We start from the raw sequence: 23,419 nt of genomic DNA on the forward strand, positions 1-23,419 counted from the left end.
AATACTAGCACAATGTAGCGAGGTGTATTATATACAAGCTGAACAACAGCAACTTGCTTAGGCTCCTTCGACTTCTTACTGACAGATCTGAAATTGGAATTCCGCCATACCGTAGCACTGTGCCATTCTTTAACCTCTAACCGGAAGTTCATCATGAGTGTGTGTGGAGGGTCAACTTCATCTCTTTCCCTGTGAATTTACAGTTGGTCCCTCCTTCGCCACTGACCAACATTTAAAACTTGCAGAGGCAAGAAACAGTGGAAAAAGCTGCATTTGTAGCAGTCCACAACAGTTCCATTGGCCTAACCCGCTGTGCACCATCATCATAACCCGCTGTGCACCATCATCATAACCCGCTGTGCACCATCATCATAACCCGCTGTGCACCATCATCATAACCCGCTGTGCACCATCATCATAACCCGCTGTGCACCATCATCATGTAACCCGCTGTGCACCATCATCATAACCCGCTGTGCACCATCATCATAACCCGCTGTGCACCATCACCATGTAACCCGCTGTGCACCATCATCATGTAACCCGCTGTGCACCATCATCATGTAACCCGCTGTGCACCATCATCATGTAACCCGCTGTGCACCATCATCATAACCCGCTGTGCACCATCATCATCATGTAAAGAACACCAAGCTTGAATAGAAGATTGAAAATGTGAAGATTTTATTGTGTTATCAATCCATTTTGTTACATTTCCACAAAAATAATTAAACACTGTAACAAAGTAGGCTATGGCACATTCGAAACAAAATAAAGAATAAAGCCAAATTAGAGAAAGAATGCTACACACACTTATTACAGCAGTAAGAAATTCAGACAGGTTTGGCAACAAGATCAGAATTTGGCAAACAATTTTGCTACAAAAACATTCTTAAATAATTTTGAAGTGGTTTATTTAAATGCACTTTGCGAATCTGGTTAACATTAATTGCTGAAGCTTTAGATTATCTGCAAAGGGGTAACCAAAGTGAGACATGTACATTCCTGTATAAAATAAAATGATTTGTAGTTTCCTCCATTAATATAGCCCCACAGTCTGGCAACTATCATTCATTCATACAGCATGTGATCTTAGTAACAAGCAAATTCTAAACATTAACTTTTAATTTTCATTGGACAGAAAAAAGGTAACAGTGTTACAATAGACCCATGTACTCCCTAGCAAAAGGGAAGTGGAGAAAACAACTCGGCTTTTGTCCTCCTCAACTTCAGATAGTAAATAGTCTGAGTGAGAGTTTGAATCACTTGCATATAATCTTTATCTCAGTTCACACAAGAAGAATGATCTTTGATGGAGATAATGAACCAATAGAACGGTGTATTAGCAGGATTTTCTACTGCCTGAACAGAAGGGGAGAAAATAGACCAAAGCCTGTCACATGTAGCAAGGAGTAGATTTGCTGTCCATTGATGATGAATAGATAAAACCTACCCCAAAATGCATAACTGAAGAGACTGGAGCAAGGAGTTGATAATTAAAACACATTGAAATAGGATTAACTAGATGCGAACAATGCATGAGGTGATCAGGGGAATAATGCACAATTTGTACTTCTTAAAAAATGTTGACAATATTTCTGACTTCAGGAGTTACAAAAGACTTAATTTCTTCCAGTTCCCCCACAGACAGTAAATATCACAAAATAAATCAATACAGAAGAGCTATAGCCAATAAGACATCAACTTTATGTCAAATAGGAACTGGATGACAGATTTATCTGAATTCTCAGGAAGGTGGTCCCAAAGAGGTGTGCAGAGTTTGCTGACTCGTGAGATAAGAAAACTGCATACAGCTAATGATCAGACTATCAGATTAACTCACACCACTGCCAGAAGAATTTAGGAACATTTTCTGATCATGCTTTAATGGGATTACTACTGCACTCGTCAAAACTCTCCTGAAAGAAATAATCAGCTTAGTATCTCTAGTAGTTTAAAGTTTAGAGTGCATGACATTCTCATTAATGACTATGTAAATGTGCTACCATTTATATTGCATTGCTGCCTGTGTGGGTACAGTATGCCATCTTGCAGTATCTTCACTTGCTCTCTCTGCTAGAAATACATATCCATTGTTATTGAGTAAATTTAAGAGGATCAGGACAGTTTCTTTTGTGGAGTAGCTTGCTCTCACTTAGTCATTGGATGAGATCCCAGAAAGTGAGACTGTTACCTAACAACATATCAGCAGTCATTAGGAGAGATGAAGGAAGAAATCGGCTGATCGAGCAGCCATCATCTCCACAAAGCAAAACAAAATATACCTGTTAATTTTGTGAATGGGAAATAAACTACCTTCTCTCATCACACTATGCCAAGTAAAAACTAAAAGCAATGATTTTTATGTACAGTTAATTTTGATTTATCATCAGTAACCAATTCCTCACGCCATCCCAAGATCAACCCCACAGTGACCAGTTAGCTTGAAATTATTTTCAAAACCAGATGTCTACAGGTTGGGTTTCTCAAGGGGTCTAAATGCTGTTTAGATAGCAATCCTTTGATGTATAGATGCCAGTAAAGTTCAGAATGATTTCCCAAACTGTGCTGAGGATGCCAATCTGTAACCCTGGCATCAAGTGTATACTACGACTGATCTCAAGATGGTGAAGCTAGAGACAGTAAAAGTCAAGCAGAGTTCCTGAAAAAGTGCACATGGTTTGATATTAAGTGAAGAAAGGATTAGGCTCGGCACTAATTCTTCTGCAGATTAGAAAAAGGTGAACAGCTATATATTAAGATATTGAAATTGTACTTGTCACGTCTAAAGAAAAACACACTTTAAAAACCCACCATCATAATGAATTATGGCAGTCATTAAGAAAGTGCAAATTTTTGGGCGTCAGTTAGGCATGGAAATCCAATACTAGTAGTTTTATTTTAACTTTATTCTTTTTATTTTGTTTCTTATTATTTATTCGCTCCTGGGATTAGAGTGTTGCTGGCGAAGCCAATATTTATTGCCCATCACTAATTGCCCTTGAGAAAATGATGGTGAGCTGCCTGTCGTCTTGAACCAGTGTGGACCACGTGCTGTTAGGGACAGAATTCCAAGATTTTGACCCAGCGATAGTGAAGGAATGGCAAAAGAATTCCAAGATGTGGAGATGCCGGCGTTGGACTGGGGTAAACACAGTAAGAAGTTTAACAACACCAGGTTAAAGTCCAACAGGTTTATTTGGTAGCAAAAGCCACACAAGCTTTCGAGGCTCTGAGCCCCTTCTTCACCTGAAGAAGGGGCTCAGAGCCTCGAAAGCTTGTGTGGCTTTTGCTACCAAATAAACCTGTTGGACTTTAACCTGGTGTTGTTAAACTTCTTACTAAAAGAATTCCAAGTCAGGCTTGGAGGGGAGCTTGAAGGCGATGGTGTCGAAGACATTTGCTGTCTTTGCCCTTCGAGGTGGTCGAGGTCATGGGTTTGGAAGGTGTTGTTGAAGAAGCCTTGGTGAGTTGCTGCAGTACATTTTGTAGATGGTACACACTGCTGCCACTAGGAGTGAGTGTTTAAGGTGGTGGAAGGGGTGCCAAACAAGCACACAGTTTTGTCCTAGATGTTGAGCATCTAGAGTGTTAATGGAACTGTACTTATTCAGGCAAGTGCAAAGTACTCCATCAAACTCCTGACTTGTATCTTGTAGGTGATGGACAGACTTTGGGGAGTTAGGAAGTGAGTTATTCACTGCAGAATTCCCAATCTCTGACCTGCTCTTGTAGACACATTATTTATATGGCTGGTCAAGTTTAGTCCCTGGTCAATGGTAACCCCCAGGATAGAGAGGTATTCAGTGATGGTAATGTCATTGAATATCAAGAGGAGATTATCATTGTCTGATACTTAAGTGGCAAGTAACATTTGCATGACATATCAGCCCAAGCCTGAATCCTGTCAAGCTCTTGTTGCATATGGACAGAGCTGGCTTCAGTATCTGAGGAGTCTCAAATGGTGCTAAACATAGTGCAATCATCAGTGAATATCTCCACTTCTGACCTTATGATGAAGAGAAGGTAATTGATGAAGCAGCTGAAGATGGTTGGGGGGTGAGGACATTTCCCTGAGGAACTCTTGGAGCGATGTTCTGAGATTGGGATAATTGATTTCCAACAATCACAGCCATCTTATTTTGTGCTAGGTACAACTCCAACAAGTGGAGAGTTTTCCCTAATTCCTATTGTCTCCAGCTTTGTTTGGGTTTCTTGAATGTCACTGTTGTTCAAACATGGCCTTGATGTCAAGGGCAGTCATTCTCACCGCACCCGAGTTCAGCTCTTTTATTAAAAGTTTATTTATCAGTGTCATAAGTAGGCTTACATTAACACTGTAATTAAGTTACTGTGAAAATCCTCTAGTCGCCACACTCTAGCGCCCGTTTGGGTACACTGAGGGAGAATTTAGCATGGCCAATGCACCTAACCAGCACATTTTTCAGATTGTGGGAGGAAACCGGAGTACCCAGAATAAACCCACACAGACATGGGGAGAACGCGTGGACTCTTCACAGACAGTGACCTAAGCCAGGAATTGAACCCGGGTCCCTGGCACTGTGAGGCAGCAGTGCTAACCACTGTACCACCCAGACCAAGGCCTTAATGTGCAGTTTCATGACTTCAAGGTTTAGCATGACATTGCATTCGATAAAACCTGTGGCGAGGGCAAATGTGCTAACTTGCCTCAACCTAATGAACGATAAACTTCTCCACAAAATTCTGCAGGAACTCGATTCAGGCCATATTTAGAATGTGAATGAAATAGCTTTGCTCTTTTATGTTCACCCTAGTCAAGGTGGACAGCATCAAGAGTATAAACAACATAGAGGCTTTGTTTCAATGTTACTGCGACTGAAAGGTTATAGCTTCTCATAATAGAAGCACAGTGCTTCAAAAAAAAAAAGTGAAACATCTTTCCGTTGATTATGAAACCAACTAAACCTGGATGATGTGATATCACAAGGTGGATCCAACAATTCTATTGGAAAATGAGGTTTGGGCAGAAAATAATTTCAAATAATCATAACTGCTCTGTCCACTCTCATACCAATGCCACAAAAACCATTAAGCTACTTTTTCTTCCTCCATCCACCATGTCCTTAATCTAATAGATCCCCATGTTTTAGCTCAGTAAAAGTTGACAGCCATTGACACTAAGGAATAATTTGCAAAAAACCTGCTTGGGAGATCTCCAATCGTTTAAAAGAAAAAGACTAGTAAAACAAGAAACAAATATTGTTTCATACTTGTGTTTTTCTACAATCCAGCTGATTTAGTATAAAATAATAGAATAGTTACAGAACAGAAGAATGCTATTTGGCATTTTATGCCCATGTGACTTCTGTGGATTTAAAGCAAATGGCGCTGAAGAAACATGTTGTTCAGGTTCTGTATTAAGTTCTTGGTTTACAAAATGAGAGGTTCACAGTAGTTAAGTATTTGGATAAACTACAGATGCTAACCTGAAAAGAACAAGCATCATGTTTGAGTTAGTGTGCTCACTCATTTTAGAAAAAATAATTTCAGGAAAATTCATGTAAATAATTGCACAGAAATTTTAAATAAAAAATGGCAGTGATATTACTTTTATATTTATATATGTCTTCTTATTTTGGCAAACCACTTATGTGGCCAAAACTAGAATAGCACCCAAGATGTCAATACAAATGGGTAGGAACACATATGAACACAATATTCATGAGTGTTTCCATTAAATTTTAAGGCAGGTAGCAGAGCCTGTTGCAGCATGCGGTAGGTATACAAATTAAGTTTTTGAGAGATTGATTTATTGCCAAAGACTCTTATTCATTCATGGCATGTGGACATCTCTGACAAGGCTAGCATCTATTGCCCTTCTCTAATTGTCCTTGAGAAGGTGGTGCTGAACCACCTTCTTGAATCATTGCAGATTATGTGGTGCAGATACTCCCACAGATGGATAGAGTGTTTCAGGATTGTGACCTAGCAATGACAAAGGAACGACAATGGCCATAACTTACTCAGAGTGGCAATCAATGTCAGATTGCCACTCCGTACCCACTAACCTGTGCCAAATTTCTTCCGTGCCCATCTCACCTGACCTTCCAACTGAGCCTGGGCAAGATCCAGGCAGCGCAGTTGTCTCTAAAGCCCAGCATCTAAGTCTAAGAGAGTCAGAGTGAAAGACAACAATTTCCCATTTTTATGGCACTAGCTGTGTGGGTGGGGGCTCGGGGCAGAATCGCATGTGGGGATTGGTCTCTGCCATGCAAATGATTACCTGGGAATTTCCAAGGGGGATTCCCTAGCACTGGCGTACCACCCAAATTCGACACTGGGGAGTCTGGAGGTTATGGCCTGATACATTTCCAAGTTGAGATGACGTGCAGCTTGGAAGGGAACTCGCAGGTGATCGTGCTCTCATTCAACTGCTGCCCTTGTTCTGCCATATGATGGAAGTCAGTATTTATCTAATTCCCTTTAAAGGGTACTGCTGAATCTGTTTCAACCATCCTAGAAACAATGCATTCAAAATCCTAACCACTTGGTGCACTAAAAAGTTTTTACATGTTACCTCTGGTTCTTTTGCCACTCGCCCTAAATCTGTCTCTTCTCATCAATCCTTCAGTCATTGGAAACAGTTTCTTCTATCTAATCCCTAATGCTTTTAAATGCCTTTTTGCCAGGATCTGAGTGCCATAGGGTCCCCTAAAAATGACCTTCCCCTATAATCTAAAGGCTAACAGCCAAGCTTACCGTACAGCATTAATTTTCTACTCTTTTCAGTCCTGGGTGTCCTGCCCATTACCTCACTTTCTCAGTAAAAATAATGGAATGCCATTTCTTTTACTCTGCAAAAGAAATACACATTTTAAACAGGATAGGCATTGCTGCAGATCATATAATTGTATTTACTTCAAGTTGCACATGCTGGGGATGGAAGCATGCACATTTCATTCCCTACAAAAGCCAATCAATAGTTTGCTTTAAAAAGTAGTTGAGAATACATTTTTCCCATTATCTGTATCTCATGAGTACTGATTTCTGAAAAATTACTAGCCTATAGTTTATTTCCCTCAATTAGTTTAGCAGTACATGTTTTAGCAAACAGGACAAATGAAGCGTTTTTGAATACCCAAACTACAAAGGAGTCTAAAATAATTCTTAAATCCTCAGCCAGTCTGGCACCAGCTTATGCAACGAACAGTTGGTCAAGTTTGTACCCGAAAACCTTATTCAGGTTGATGGTTCCATAATAGGAGACACTTCATACTATTGTGGGAAAACATATTTACGGGGTGCTTAAACGGTTAATCAGGATTGTGTGCTTTTGGCAAACCCACTATATTGTATTATAATCATTGTTGTCAGGTACCAACAATTGATTTCAATTCGTTATAAAACTTGTGAATCACAAATCAACTTCAAAACTTTTTTGGAAAGATTAAAAGATTTATTGATCCTGGTTGGATAAGAGGAACTGCAGTATTTTTATTGCAGTTCATCCACGGTACAATCAGTTATTTTCCTGGATCAGAATGCCAGGAATAACTTATAGGAATGGAGAACTGAGTCAATGAAAAAGCCCCTTTCATCGGTGCCACTATTGTTCAATGAGATAAAAAACAAAATGGGAAGACCAGGAGGAAATAAATTACAATACAACTTCCACTGTATTTCCCCATCTTACAATTTACCGATTGTTGGTTATGGCATGATTGGATGAAGATAGGCACAAAGTTTGCTCAGATGGAAAGAACCCGAGAATGAGTTCAGCTGGCTTACTCCTGCACATTCTGGTGGAATAGGGGCATTTTTAGAGGCTTGGGAGAAGGTTACCCTTTTCATTTAAGAATGGTGCACACATGGGCACAGAAACTGCTCAATACCCTTCCTTATATTACTCTTTGCTTTAGAAAAGCACCAAGTCTGGGAAAAATCTGAAACCAAAGACATATGTAGCATTCTTAAACTCATCATTTTGGAGTTAACTTTGAGGTTGGGTCTGGTTTGCCAACGTACAACTGTCTGAACTTTGGAACTTGATTTTTCACCCCATAAATGATGGTAATCAAGGTCACTGCAACGTTATTCAACACATTATTGTAGGAATTGGAATATCTTGCCTCAAGAGGCACATAATTCTTGGAATTGTTTGAATTGCAGATTTTTTTTTGAAAACAAAAGTTTTCACTTGGTGAAATTACCACAAAAATTGGATCAGATTTGGATCTTTTGAGAATTTGTCAAACCTATACTTTAAAACTTAATGATAAATTCTTTTATTAAACTAATGAAATTTTCTGAGAAAACAAAATTGACAAGAATCCAATATTAACAATGTAGAATACATTTTAATATAAAAGATTTCTCATCCTGAATACATAGGTGGCAATTTCTGGGTAAGTGAATGCTTTCTTGGTAAACTGCACATTCTATCTCCTACTATCTTTTTAATTTCGAAACACACATTAACTGGCAACATTTTCAAACTTGCACCTTATCCAGTTAAAGTCATAATTGTGTCAAAGTAATATGCCAAACTGTCTATAGTTGTAAAATGAACTAGACAAACAAGTTTGAGTTGCCAAATCTGATAGGAAGAATGGGAACTTTTCCTTCTCAAATTAGAAATTTAAATAAAAACATTTGGGTCACTAAGACTCAGATTGATGCTATCTTCAATTCTCATGGGGACACAGCAGGTTACTCCAATGGTTGCCCTTTAAGAACAAGGATTCAAAATTGGCCATCAACGTTGATGGGGCCATCCAAGCCCCATCAACGTGTCCCACGAAGTCCAACAAAATCTATTCACAATTAGGTTTTCTTTTTACAAGTTATAACATTTATCGTTTACATTGTATGGTTTTGAAAGTGCTATCCTAAAAGACCATTCCAATCAGAAAACCTAAATCTACATAAATCTTGAGATGTTAACAATGGGTATAAGGATTTAAACTGGAGATGTTGCCCTGAAGATTTTGCACATGCCTCTTGCACAGAAAAACATAATTTAAATAACTGTCTTACATATGAAAATCAAAAAAGAATCTGCACTTCAATTTTTCTGACTTTTTGGCATCTTTTGTATCCTCCCCACCTCAACTTCATTTTCTCTCCACTCCTCTGAAAGACACTGATTCAGCAACTTTTAATTATTTAGCACTCCTCATGTGAAAGATAAAGGGTGGGATTTTACTGCCGCTTTACGCCCGTTTTGTGGCGGAAAAATGCCATAAAATCAGGCGCGTAAAGCGGCTAGGGTGAATAACACCAGTTTTATGACACCAGGATTTCTGGCGCGGTCAGCCTCTCATTGGAAATGGGCGAGAAGCTGGTTAATTAATTGAAATTGTGCTTTGCATCTATTTAGCGAGCCCGGCGCTCCATTGTCCGGGCTCACTCGCCTTTATGGCCTCGCTGGGAGAGGTTCTCTCCAGTGAGGAAAACACCTGCTCCTCATGAAAGGGGAACAGCCGTGTTGGCTTCGCTGGTGAAACCGGAGGCCATTGAGGCCCCCCCCCCCAGGGAGGCAGAGGTCAAGGCATTACCCTGGCACCTGGGCTATGCCCAGAGGGCACCTGCACAATGCCATGGGTCCCCACTGCCACTCTGCATGTGATTGGAGGAGAGGACAGCAGGACCGCAATTGGGGGGGCCGGGGGGGGAGCAAGTTGAGGCTGTTTGCAGTAGCAGGGGCCTAATAGTTCTCTCTTTGTCTGTCAGACCCCTGCTACTGTTAATGCGCATATTCAGCATCAGAGGTCTACACATGCGCAATACATTCCTCTACAGGCTGTCTAGCACGTTAAGCCCCGCCCACTGCCTTCTGTAGTGAGAAACAGACTAGCCCAAAATTTTAAAGACAGGATGCATAAAATTGGGCTTGAAAATGCACCCAAAAATCGGATCTGGAATTCTCCCAGTTTCACATCTGCCTGACACTTAGAAAAAAATCTCGTAAAATTCCGTCCAAAGTGTCTAAATATGCTTTCTGACAAGAAGGAAAGGGATGTAGTGGATTTTGAGCAAAAGAGTGAATAGGAGTGGTTATGATGAAAAAGTTGAAACAATTGAAGATGAGATTTTGAGAACAGTGAATGGGTAGCAAGAGTGAAAGAATAGGGCAGAGAATTCCTGAGGACAGGAACATATCAGTTGAGCAGCTGCTCATGCCTAAATGGAGGGAGTAAATGCCTGGGATAAGGTTTCATAGGCACCAGCTGCCTATTTAATAGCATTGCACCCCACAATGTCAGCAGGTGATTTAAGAAATGGGCATCACAGCATTTACATTATTTCCTTAGCTAAGGACCAGTGAGCCTGCGCACGCCAGTGGGAGAGAGACTGCAGCCAGAGTGAGTTTCAGCCAGAGTGAAGGCTTCGGGAATTTGGTGTCGAGGGGAAAGAGGTACTATTCTTCGAGAGAGGTGGACCTGCGAGGGAGACTCGAGGGCAAGTGTGAGGTAGAAGGAAATTGAACCGTACCGTCACAGTCAGCAGGTAAGTGACTGTTAAGTAATTTTTTTCTTTTCTTTTTACTCTTGGCATTGTAGTTGTACACTACAATAGTGTTTCCGTGGTTTATAGTTGGTAAAAGTTATATTCGGTAGTAACGAGGAGCAGTAAAGAAGGGCCCCAGAGAATTGGATATAAATGAAAAAAAAATCTTTCAAAATTCAAGGGATAAGACATGACAGGAGAGCTCCAAGCCGTGGTTTGCTCCTCTTGCTCCATGTGGGAGGCTGGGGACCGTTGCAGTCCCCTGGGTCAGCATGTGTGCAGGAAGTGTCTCCAGCTACAGCTCCTGGAAGCTCGACTTTCAGAGCTCGAGCGGCAGCTGGAGACGCTGTGGAGCATCCGTGAGTCAGAGAGTATCGTGGATAGTACGTACAGAGAGGTGGTCACACCGCAGGCTCAGACTCTGCAGGCAGGAAGGGAATGGGTGACCACCAGACAGAGCAAGAGAGATAGGCAGGTAGTGCAGGAATCTCCTGTGGCCATTCCCCTGCAAAACAGATATACCACTTTGGATACTGTTGAGGGGAATGACCTCACTGAGGAAAGCAGCAGCAGCCAAATTCGTTGCACCACGGTTGGTTCTGCTGCAGAGGGGAGGGGTAAAAAGTATGCCAGTACAATAGTTATAGGGGATTCAATTGTAAGGGAGATAGACAGGCATTTCTGTGGCAGCAAACGAGACTCCAGGATGGTATGTTGCCTCCCTAGTGCTAGGCTCAAGGATGTCTTGGAGCGGCTGCAGAATATTCTGAAGGGGGAGGGCGAACAGCCAGTGGTTGTAGTACACGTTGATACAAACGACATAAGTAAAAAAGGGATGAGGTCCTAAAAGCAGAATACAGGGAGCTAGGAAGAAAGTTAAGAAATCAGACCTCAAAAGGTAGTGATCTCAGGATCACGGTGCCACGTGCTTGTCAGAGTAGAAATGACAGGATATATCGGATAAATACGTGGCTGAAGAGATGGTGTCAGGGGGAGGGTTTCGGATTCCTGGGGCATTGGGACTGGTTCTGGGGGAGGTGGGACTTGTACAAATTGGACGGGTTACACCTAGGCAGGACTGGGACTGATGTCCTAGGGGGAGTGTTTGCTAGAGCGGTTGGGGAAGGTTTAAATTAATATGCCAGGGGGGTGGGAACCTATGTAAGGAGTCAAGAGCAGGAGGGAGCAAGGACAAAAACAAAAGATAGAAAGGGGAATAAGAAAAGTGATAGGCAGAGAAACCAAGGACAAAGTTCAAATAGGGCTTTAAGAGAAAAATACTGGGATCAAGACAAACAATGTTAAAAAGACAAGCTTATAAGGCTCTGTACCTTAATGCGCGGAGCATTTGCCGTAAAGTGAATGAACTAATCGCCCAGATAGATATAAACGGGTACGATATAATTGGGATTATGGAGACATGGCTGCAGGATGACCAGGAGTAGGAATTGAATGTCCCACGGTATTCAATATTTCGGAAGGACAGGCATAAAGGAAAAGATGGTGGAGTGGCACTGCTGGTTAAAGAGGAAATTAACAGAATAGTAAGAAAGGATATTGGTTCTAACAACGTGGCATCTGTATGGTAGAATTGAGAAATACCAAGGGGCAAAAAACATTAGTGGGTGTCATATATAGACCTACAAACTGCAGTGGGATGTTGGGAATGGCATTAAACATGAAATGAGTGATGCACGTGATAAGGGAATATCGGTGATCATGGGTGATTTTAATCTGCACATAGATTGGGCAAATCAAATTAGCCACAATGCCGTAGAGGAGGAATTCCTGGAGTGTATATGGGATAGTTTTCTTGACCAATATGTGGAGGAACCAACGAGAGAGCAGGCCATCTTAGACTGGGTACTGTGCAAGAGAAGGGAATCATTGCCAATCTAGCTGTACGAGACCCCTTGGGGATGAGCGACCATAACATGATAAAAAAAATTCTATCAAGATGGAAAGTGAAGTAGTTGATTCAGAGACTAGGTGTTGAATCTTAATAAAGGAAACTATGAGGATATGAGGCGTGAGTTGGCCTTGATAGATTGGGGAGAGTTAGTTAAAGGGATGACAGTGGATAGACAATGACAACATTCAAGGAACGCATGGGAGAACTGCAGCAACTGTTTATTCCTGTCTGGCATAAAAGCAAAATGGGTAAGAGGGCCAATCCATGTCTTACAATGGAAATTAAAGTGTGTATTCGATCTAAGGAAGCAACATACAGATTGGCCAGGAAAAATAATAGGTCTGAGGACTGGGAGCAGTTTAGAATTCAGCAAAGAAGGACCAAGGGATTGATTAAGAAAGGGAAAATACAGTACGAAAGTAAGCTTGCAGGAAACATAAAGACTGACACTAAGAGTTTCTATAGATACATGAAGAGAAAGGGGTTGAAGACAAATGTAGGTTCCCCTACAGACAGAAACAGGGAAAATGTATAATAGGGGACAAAGAAATGGCCGAACAACTGAATACATACTTTGGTTCTGTCTTCACAAAAGAGGACACAAATCAGATGCCAGAAATGTTGGAGAATGCAAGATTTAGTGAGAGGGAAGAACTGAGGGAGGTCAATGTTAGTAGAGAAATAGTACTGGGAAAATTGATAGGATTGAAGGCGGATAAATCCCCAGGGTCTGATAATCTACAACCAGGAGTACTTAAGGAAGTGGCTCTAGAAATAGTGGATGCATTGGTGGTCATCTTCCAGGATGCTATGGACTCTGGAACAGTCCCTGCAGATTGGAGGGTAGCGAAATTCACTCCAATATTCAAAAAGGTAGAGAGAAAACAGGGAATTATAGACCAGTAAGCTTAACATCGGTAGTGCAGAAAATTCTCGAATCCATTACCAAGGACTTTATAGCAGAGCATTTAGAAAGCAGTGGCAGGATCAGACAGAGTCAGTGTGGATTTGTGAAGGGGAAATCATGCTTGACAAATCTGTTGGAATTCTCTGAAGATGTAACTAGCAGAGTTGACAAGGGGGAACCAGTAGTTGTGGTATATTTGGACTTTCAGAAAGCGTTTGACAAAGTCCCGCACAAAAGATTATCGTGCAAGATTAAAGTGCATGGGATTGGAGGAAGTGTATTGAGATGGATAGAAAACTGGTTGGCAGAGAGGAAACAAAGTAGGAATTAATGGGTGCTTTTCAAATTGGTAGGCAGTAACTAGTGGGGTGCCACAGGGATCGGTGCTGGGACCCCAGCTATTCATAATATATATTAATGATTTGGATGAGGGAACAAAATGTAACATCTCAAAATTTGCAGACGATACCAAGTTGGGTGGGAGGGTGAACTGTGACGAGGATGCAGAGATCCTTCAGAATGATCTGGACAGGTTGGGTAATTGGGCTAATCAATGACAGATGCAGTATAATTTGGATAAGTGTGAGGTTATTCACTTTGGAAGCAAAAACAAGACGACAGATTGCTACCTGAATGGCTATAAATTGCGAGAGGGGAGTGTGCAGTGATACTTGGGTGTCTTTGTGCAGCAGTCATTGAAGGTAAGCATGCAGGTGCAGCAGGCAGCAAATGGCATGTTGGCCTTCATTGCGAGAGGTTTCAAGTACAGAAGCAGGGATGTGTTGTTGCAACTTTACAGGGCCTTGGTGAGGCCACACCTAGAGCACTGTGTGCAGTTTTGGTCTCCTTTGCTGAGGAAGAATGTTCTTGCTCTCGAGGGAGTGCAGCAAAGGTTTACCAGGCTGAATCCAGGGATGGCGGGACTGATGTACGAGGATAGATTGACTAGGGTAGGATTGTTTTTGCTGGAGTTCAGACGAATGAAGGGGGGGGGGGGGGGGGGGATCTCATAGAGACTTATAAAATTCTAACAGATCTAGACAGAATAGATGTAGGAAGGATGTTCCCGATGGTGGAGGAGTCCGGAACCAGGGGTCACAGTCTGAGGATTCAGGGTAAACACAGTAAGAAGTTTAACAACACCAGGTTAAAGTCCAACAGGTTTATTTGGTAGCAAAAGCCACACAAGCTTTCGAGGCTCTGAGCCCCTTCTTCAGGTGTCATGATTCAGGGTAGACCATTTAGAACGGAGGTGAGGAGACATTTCTTCACCCAAAGAGTGTTGAGCCTATAGAATTCATTACCACAGGAAGTAGTTGATGCCAAAACAGTGAATGTATTCAAGAGGCGGCTGGATATAGCACTTGGGGCAAATGGGATCAAAGGTTATGGGGAGAAAGCAGGATTAAGCTTTTGAGTTGGATGATCAGCCATGATCTTAATGAATGGCGGGAGCAGGCTCGAAGGGCCAAATGGCCTCCTCCTGCTCCTATCTTCTATGGGTCACAAAATGCACTTCTAGTCGGGGCTCCGGATAATTTCCCTCTTTCAAACTCAGTACACAATGGGGTCAATCATGTTGCCACTCCCAACATCCTGGCTGATGACAGCTAATTCAGTACAGGAATTGGATGTAACCCAAGAGCTCCCTGCTCCAGCTCACTGGATAAACTCCCAATCAACTGGGGGATTAAGGGAAAGAAACTTAACACCTCTTTTTATAAAGCTAATGAGCAAATATTTCCAATTCATCATTTGTACTTAGTGGTTTCTGAACCCAACAGTATAAAATCCTTAAAGGTCTGACAGGTAAAATAATGCTTCCCAATCAGGAAAGTGCCAGACTTGGAAACAATAGTTGTTAGTGGACTGAAAAATTGTTGTGTTGCTTGTTATTCTTTGCAACATCTAAACATTTGTGCTTGCTTTGGGACCACATTTCTGTTACCTCTACTGTTGCTAATTAAGGACATAAAAGGTCAGATTTCTAATATGATTTTGACTATATATATTAAAATTATTAAGAGAACAAGTCCATCCCAATCCGTTTTTAAAAATTCATATTCAAGTATCATTTTGTAAGAATTATGTTATGGGAAATGAATATTCAAGCTTTTAAAATAGGACAACCTTGCACTGATCTGGTGCCTTTCATGATGACAGCCACTTTACAGCCAATGAAATAATTTTACAGTGTAGTATTTGTGCACACCAAAGTCCCACAAACAGAAATGTGATAACGACTAGATAATCTATTTTTGTGATGTCGAGAGATAAATATTGACCAGGACATGAGGGATTACTCTGGATAAAAGCAAATTACTGCGGATGCTGGAATCTGAAACCAAAAGAGAAAATGCTGGAGAACCTCAGCAGGTCTGACAGCACCTGTAGGGAGAGAAAAGAGCTGACTTTTTGAGTCCAAGTGACCTAGCTTTGACAAAGGGCATTTGGACTCGAAACATCATCTCTTTTCTCTCCTTACAGATGCTGCCAGGCCTGCTGAGATTTTCCAGCATTTTCCCTTTTGATGAGGGATAACTCTCTTGCTCTTCTTGAAGCAGTACTCCATTGGGAATTCTTAAATCCATCTGAGGGGGCATACAGAGCCTCCAATTCATATCTCATTTCAGAAGGCACTTCCGACAGTGCAGTACTTCCTCAGTACTGCATTGGGAATGTCAGCCTTGATTTTTATACCCAATTCCTTTGGATTAAAAAATCCTTGAGTGGAACTTGAACCTGCAATCTTCTAACTCAGTGGTGAATGTGCTACGGTTCAATTTAACAACGCTTTTAACAGTAACTTGAAATAAAATGCATTTCTTTACTGTTTAGAAATAAATTGTAGTACAATATATATCTATCACACTACATAATAATCTGCAAAAAACTGTCCTTTAAGTTGTAAACATTAAATACAAGGATGCAAAATATGATGAATCCAAGTTCACACATGCAATTTGCCACAGGTTGAAGTCTCAATCTTAACTGCTTTAGTTGAATTGGAATTGTTTGGAATATTTACATAAAACCTAATCTTTGATCAAGATACTGAATTGATCCGTTTTCTTACTTTAGTAAATGACATTGTTCCTTTGATTCAATCTGGTCTATTCCATTGTGAAAATTTATATATTCAATGGAGTTGTGCAAATGTTTATATATGTACATAATACTGTTTAGTTTTCCTGGAAACCTCTGGAGAGTATTAACAGAGGTGTTGCATTCGAACCAAAGAAGGGATTTGTAACAGCAATGGGATTTATTTTGAAAGCAGTTATTTGCGGTGAACAAGTGGTCACAAACAAAGCTTGAAGAAAGATGAAGATAAGAGAATGAACAAAGAGGCATATTAAAATTACTCCTCATTATTAGAAATTATTGGACTCAGTAAGAAGACATTCTTAGTGTAATTCTGCATCATAATTTTAGATATACCTTTTTTTGGAACTTTCGTTGGCTAGAGAAATTTCTGTCATATTGTTTTGCAGGACTGTTTTGCAAGACAGATTTTCATCATTTATCAGCTGGGCAGCATAATCATTGCCTGAGAAGTGAGCAGAGAGGAAAACAGGGTGGGGAGGATTGCATGCTTCTTACAGTAACCACATAATTTTCCGACCATTAATTTAAATGGAAGGAAATTCATGCAAATTCTGTTACCAGTGTATAATCTTTCCTGCCCAATACTTGATGCTCTGTTCAGGAGGCTTAGCAGTAGGAGTAAAGAAGAATAAATAAACTGTTTCTTTTTAAAACCTATTGTTTGTGTGTTGGTATATGACGTTATCAAGAGAATTAGGTAATGTGTAGGTGACTACTTCCAAAAAACATATCACTGGAAGTGGAGTCATTGTTGGCCATTCTGCTTCATCTTTGCAATGCAAGGTACAGCACTGGTATCAAAGGTGACTGCACATCCAAAGGGATTCATTAGTTTGCAAAATATTGTCCAGGTATATGAATCACGAAAAGTTAGTATGAGGGAACAGCAACTGATTAGGAAGGCAAATGGAATGAAGTTAATGCAAGGAGAAATGAATATAAAAGTAGAGAAGTTTTACTGTAGCTGGTTTTGTGAAGGGGAGGTCATGTCTCACGAACTTGATCGAGTTTTTTAAGGAATTGACGAAGATGATTGATGAGGGTAGGGCAGTGGATGTGTCTACATGGACTTCAGTAAGGCCTTTGACAAGGTCCCTCATGGCAGACTGGTGCAGAAGGTGAAGTCGCATGGGATCAGAGGTGAGCTGGCAAGGTGGATACAAAACTGGCTCAGTCAAAGAAGACAGAGGGTAGCAGTGGAGGGAGGTGAGTGGAACTAAACCACTATCAGATCAGCCATGATCTTATTGAATGGCGGGGCAGGCTCGAGGGGCTAGATGGCCTACTCCTGCTCCTATTTCTTATGTTCTTACGGAAGGGTGCGTTTCTGAATGGAGGACTGTGACAAGTGGCGTTCCTCAGGGATCAGTGCTGGGACCGTTGCTGTTTGTAATATATATAAATGATTTGGAGGAAAATGTAACTGGTTTGATTAGTAAGTTTGCGGACGACACAAAGGTTGGTGGATTTGCGGATAGTGATGAGGAGCATCAGAGGATACAGCAGGATATAGAACAGTTGGAGACTTGGGCAGAGAGATGGCAGATGGAGTTTAATCTGGACAAATGTGAGGTAATGCATTTTGGAAGGTCTAATACAAATAGGAAACATACAGTAAATGGCAGAACCCTTAAGAGTATTGATAGGCAAAGGGATCTGGGTGTACAGGTACACAGGTCACTGAAAGTGGCAATGCAGGTGGAGAAGGTAATCAAGAAGGCATATGGCATGCTTGCTTTCATCGGCCGGGGCATTGAGTTTAAAAACTGGCAAGTCATGTTGCAACTTTATAGAACCTTCGTTAGGCCGCACTTGGAATAGAGTGTTCAATTCTGGTCACCACACCCCCAGAAGGATGTGGAGGCTTTGGACAGGGTACAGAAAAGATTTACCAGGATGTTGCCTGGTATGGAGGGCATTAGCTATGAGGAGATGTTGGAGAAACTTGGTTTGTTCTCACTGGAACGACGGAGGTTGAGGGGCGACCTGATAGAAGTTTACAAGATTATGAGAGGCATGGACAGAGTGGATAGTCAGAAGCTTTTTCCCAGTGTGGAAGAGTCAATTACCAGGGGGCACTGGTTTAAGGTGCGAGGGGCAAGTTTAAAGGAGGTGTACGAGGCAGATATTTTACACAGAGTACTGGAAACTCGCTGCCAGTGGAGGTAGTGGAAGCGGATACGGTACTGACTTTTAAGGGGCGTCTTGACAAATACATAAATAGGCTGGGAATAGAGGGATATGGTCCCCGGAAGGGTAGGGGGTTTTAATTCAGTCGGGCAGCATGGTCAGTGCAGGCTTGGAGGGCCGAAGGGCCTGTTCCTGTGCTGTAATTTTCTTTGTTCTTTGTACAGGGCTGTCATGAGACCGCGGAGTACTCTGTACAGTTTTGGTCTCCTTATTTGAAAAAGATATATTTGAATTAGAAGCAGTTCAGAGAAGGTTTATATGACTCATTCCTAGGATGAAGGGCATTTTTTATGGAAAAAGTTGAACAGGTTGGGCATACATCCATTGGTGTTTAGCATAATGAGGGGTGATCTGATTGAAATATAAGGTGGATACCAGGGGATATTTCCTCTTTTGTGGGAGACTACAACTAGGGGACACAATTTAAAAATAAAGATGGAAATGAGGAGAATTTCTTTCTCTCAGATGGTTGTTAATCTGTAGAATTCTTTTCCCGAGAAATTGTTGGAACTTGGGTCATTGAATTTATTGAAGGCTAAGTTGGATGGATTTTTGATACACAAGGATCGGGCGTGAGGGTGCAGACAGGAAAGCAGAGTTGAGACCACAACAGATCAGTCATGATATTACCAAATGGTAAATAGGCTCAAAGGACAGAATAGCCTACTCATCCTCCTAAGTGCTATGTTCCTGTACATACCAAGGAATGTTTAAGGAGCTATATAAATGCAAGTTTCTTTCTTTCCAGGGAAAAAGGGATCTGTTTACTGATGTTAAGACAGTAGAGAGGTGATGACATTAAAAAACACAAAACATTAAACAACCACAGTGGTTGAAGATGGCATTGACTTGAAGCTTTGGCAGGAAAGGGCACAATGAAGCTGTAAAAATAAATTCCCTCAGACCGCCACCAGAAGTAGCAATGTCCTGTTGGCTAGTTTGGAACTGTCCAGATATATACACTTATGTATTTTGCAAAATATAAAAAATGCTGAGCGCTAAAATAATTCAATAATTTCAGCTTAGTGTTTCTGAGCCATATTCACCATCAGAACATGTAGAATTATTACCTCCAACATGCTCGGTGTTGAGAAAGTTTGAGTCTGTTGTGAATCTAATATGGACACTTAATTAAGAAGTTAATGAAACCCTGTGCATAATGCAAACTGGAGGGTTAGAAGACATTGCAAATTTTAAACTTGGGCATGAGTTTAACCCTGAAACTGAACTAACTGTTAGAAATTTATGTACTGTACACAGATTTTGGTTATTATTTATATTATATACATACACAAGACAGTGAATTTCCATTTCAATTTTCCCTTACTACTGCAGTCCATTCCTTTGATGTGGAAGCCTTCCAATATTGATAGGGTATAGGCTCTTCCAAGTTGTATGAGGTAGGACCTGAAGGTATATTAAGATCATGCAGCATCACCAGGTAGTTGTTTATATCCTATTGGAAAATTCACTATCTGGGTAGATTCACATTTGGCAGTTGTGATTAGAAGGTAAACTCTTCATAAAAGGTACAAGAAAACTAACTTACAAATGCATGTAACTACTACCACTGCATAAATATTACACTTTCAAATTAGAAATTGAAAAATGTTTATAGTTTGTCAATGAGGAAAGTACAGAATAAAATCCCAGTTGCCACTAGTACTTTCCTATCCCACTTGGTGTTGTGTGCAGAATCAAGCGGCTCTTAACATAGTATGTAGATTTTAAATCACTTTACCAACATGCATTCTCACTCAAGACAAATGCGTTGGGATTACATTCCTGTAGTTTTCTGCGAACTCACATAACAATCAGGAAGCAAGCACTGCTGTGTTGGCCAACTAATTTGTATTAGAAATATGGGTCTGAGAACTTTACTATTTTTTAAAAATCTATTCCGAAATATAATTGGTTGTATTTGCTGCCTTCATTTGAAGACTGTATTTTTCAAAATGTTAACAGCTTGCTCCATAAAAATGATGGATTTAATAACTTCCCCCAATCAATAATTCAGTCAAATCTTAGCCAACTGAATAGCAGAACATCTATGTCCAAAAATAGGCAAGAGATAGCAACGCTACTTAAAGGTTTACATTTATAATTTTCAGTATTTCAGCAATTTGAGGGTCACCAGAGGAAAGTAGAAAATAAGTTAGGTGCAAAAGGCATTATTCACCTACAGTCTTAGCCATCAGTGATTAATTTATAATGCCTCTCTCCACCTCTGCAAAACAGCCAAATATATTATAGCATTGTGAATATAATTTTGTTAACTGATACTGATGCCAATATATGTAGTGTTCAATATAAATTAGCAGTTGTCAGTGTAGGTTAGAATACACTGCAACAAATTCTATACCACAAAACCTAAACCAAAAATGTTAACACAAAGGCTTAAACTGCTTCTGATCTACCACACGCACAAAGTTATGTTCTGGGAAACCTTGCTGCACACACAGTACTAATTTAACAATGTTCAATTTTCTAAAACACATTTTCTGACATATACTCGATTGAAACAGATGCAGATGCTGGAGGCAAAACAATTTCGCGAAAAACTCTCAATGAACAAAATTAATCGAAGTACTAACAAAACTAAAGCACATATTATTGATCAAATATAATAAACTGAATAAGCAGTGAAACTTAAACGTGCCCTTATTTACAACACCCCGTTAAATATTAGTAATGGATAGAAACAGTTTCCTCCTTGCTTTATTTTTGAAATACTTAGACATTTAATTTAGGTTCCCTATTTTGTGTTAAGTATTCCAAAATTTCTTAATACCAAATGGCATTCACACTGTACAATTTCATTCAATCGGGTTTTCTGGTTGAGATAATTTGAAGATTCTCTTCTTCCACCACATCTCCCCAAAAAAGAACAAATTTATTAACTGATAAGTCAACCTTAGGCAAATTAGAAAGCACACCAATAACAAAACATACCCCTTTAAAAGCCCACCCTTGCTTGATCTGGTGAAGTTAATCCCCATTGGCTGAAATTTCGAATTCCCCTTTGCTAGGTTTTCAACCATTGGTTCAACTGTAATGTTAAAAAAACAAATACAATCCCTATTTAGACACCTGTATTCATTGATTTGAGTATTTCTTGTTGTTGGTAATCATTAATCGGGTTCTAATGCACTGTGCTTCATCCATCTGTAGGCAAAGCTATAGGATGATGCAGGGTTTTTTTTCCTTGAAAGGGTTCTCAGACGTCGGGACTCCAAGAATCAGCGGGTCGCTCCGGGCATGCTGCTCGCAGTAATTCATAAGGTCTACAGCAGCTTTGGATACCTGTTATAAAAAATAAAAGTTATACAAAATTGTAACTGATTGCATATTCCTCTCCCTTTTCCAATTTCCTATCTTCTACTTCCTTGGCGCTTGCTGGGAACCACTTAACAGACACCACCAGCCGTTTGGTGATTTGTTCACATGCAAGGCTAGAAAGTCAGCAAGCTACGCAACTGGCATCAGTCACCTTCTATACCTCACTCTTTCTGTGTGAACCTATGCAGCAAATACCAGGAAGCTATTCATACTTGATGACATCATGAAGGAGCACAATGTTCTTGCTCAAGATACTGATCACTCCCTGCAGTAGCTTTAATAAAGAGAACAAAACTCCAGATGATTTGCCCCCCTTAATCCAGGGGTGCAAGAATTAAAATGTAGTGCCTCTACCTGTGTCACAATAGAAATCAGCTAACTCAGTACGAAGTATTGAGTAATGATATTCCTGCTTCATATATTAGCTATTTAACTTGCTTCAGTGAACACAAATGGACATGGATGAATCCAGATTTGCATGTTGACAATTTACCCGGAACTGCAGAAGAAAAGCAATCTGCAATCAAAGTGGTAATCATCTTTTTTTCACATGTATTTGTATGCGTACATAGTTCATCAATGTATTGTTGACAATCATGTGGAAAATGTGGTCACGTGTACTCATGGTTGCATTTGCTAAGTCTCAGTATATACAGAGCAAATATTTCACTGTGCTTGCACATAACAACATCAATTTTACAATGGAAGAGCTGAGATATTGGAAGTTTATAGATATGTGGGTTAAGCTGGTGAATAGCTGAGTCATTAAAAAAAGGAAAGTGTCAAATATAAGTTAGTTGATCTGATTTGAGTGGTAGTAGTGGTGCTACAATCAACCTCAATGACCTTGACTTGCCTGAGATTCCCTAATGGTTGGCAGTCTTCTGAAACTTGCAGTCAATAATCACACATGAATAATGGTTACTTGGTAGTGGAAGGTGATTGGCACAGAGGGAACCATATCCTTGGAGTCTAGAAGGAACTGAATGCCTTCAGGAGGGAGAGGAGGAATTCACAAGATAGATAGATTTGGAAATGTTTGCATAATAGTTTGTATTAAAGTTCCAATTATTAGTATAGATAATCAAAACAATTTTTTATAGGAGGCTGTAAATACTTCTCAAATATTAGCATAAGTGATTACTGAAAATGAGCTCAGTATGACTGAAGTTGAATTTAAAACAAAGTTTAGCTTAAACAGAAACAGCCCTACCCTTTAGAAATATGTCTCCGGTCAGCTCATCATGGGCCAAACTGATCATCTGATAAATATTCCTCCGCCCAGACATCCAAAGTTAATGCAACAAACATGGTGGCAGGAGAAAGCAACAGAGAACTGAAAAAACATCTCGGAAAAAAAAACTATACAAATCTAGACATGGAACTTTCCTGTGTTCTTGATGCAGATTCAGTATTGTAATACAGTAGTTAAATGTTTTATAAAATCACCCCAAGAATTCAGTGATCTAAAC

General features: G+C 40.3%; 1 protein-coding gene across 4 annotated transcripts in view; it reads right to left on the reverse strand.

Annotated features, from left to right (window-relative positions):
* Positions 1-667: 667 nt before the first annotated feature.
* The window catches only part of LOC144479676 (guanine nucleotide-binding protein G(I)/G(S)/G(O) subunit gamma-7-like), a 216,011-nt gene continuing 193,259 nt past the window's right edge, over positions 668-23,419 (reverse strand). For all 4 annotated transcript variants that reach the window (XM_078198684.1, XM_078198686.1, XM_078198685.1 and 1 more), the window contains one exon: positions 668-21,911. In XM_078198684.1, the coding sequence (XP_078054810.1) occupies positions 21,786-21,911 (126 nt within the window). In that variant the 3' untranslated portion in view covers positions 668-21,785. The remainder of the gene's footprint in view (positions 21,912-23,419) is intronic.

Source organism: Mustelus asterias, chromosome 26 (assembly GCF_964213995.1).
Source record: "Mustelus asterias chromosome 26, sMusAst1.hap1.1, whole genome shotgun sequence".
Lineage (NCBI taxonomy): Eukaryota > Metazoa > Chordata > Chondrichthyes > Carcharhiniformes > Triakidae > Mustelus > Mustelus asterias.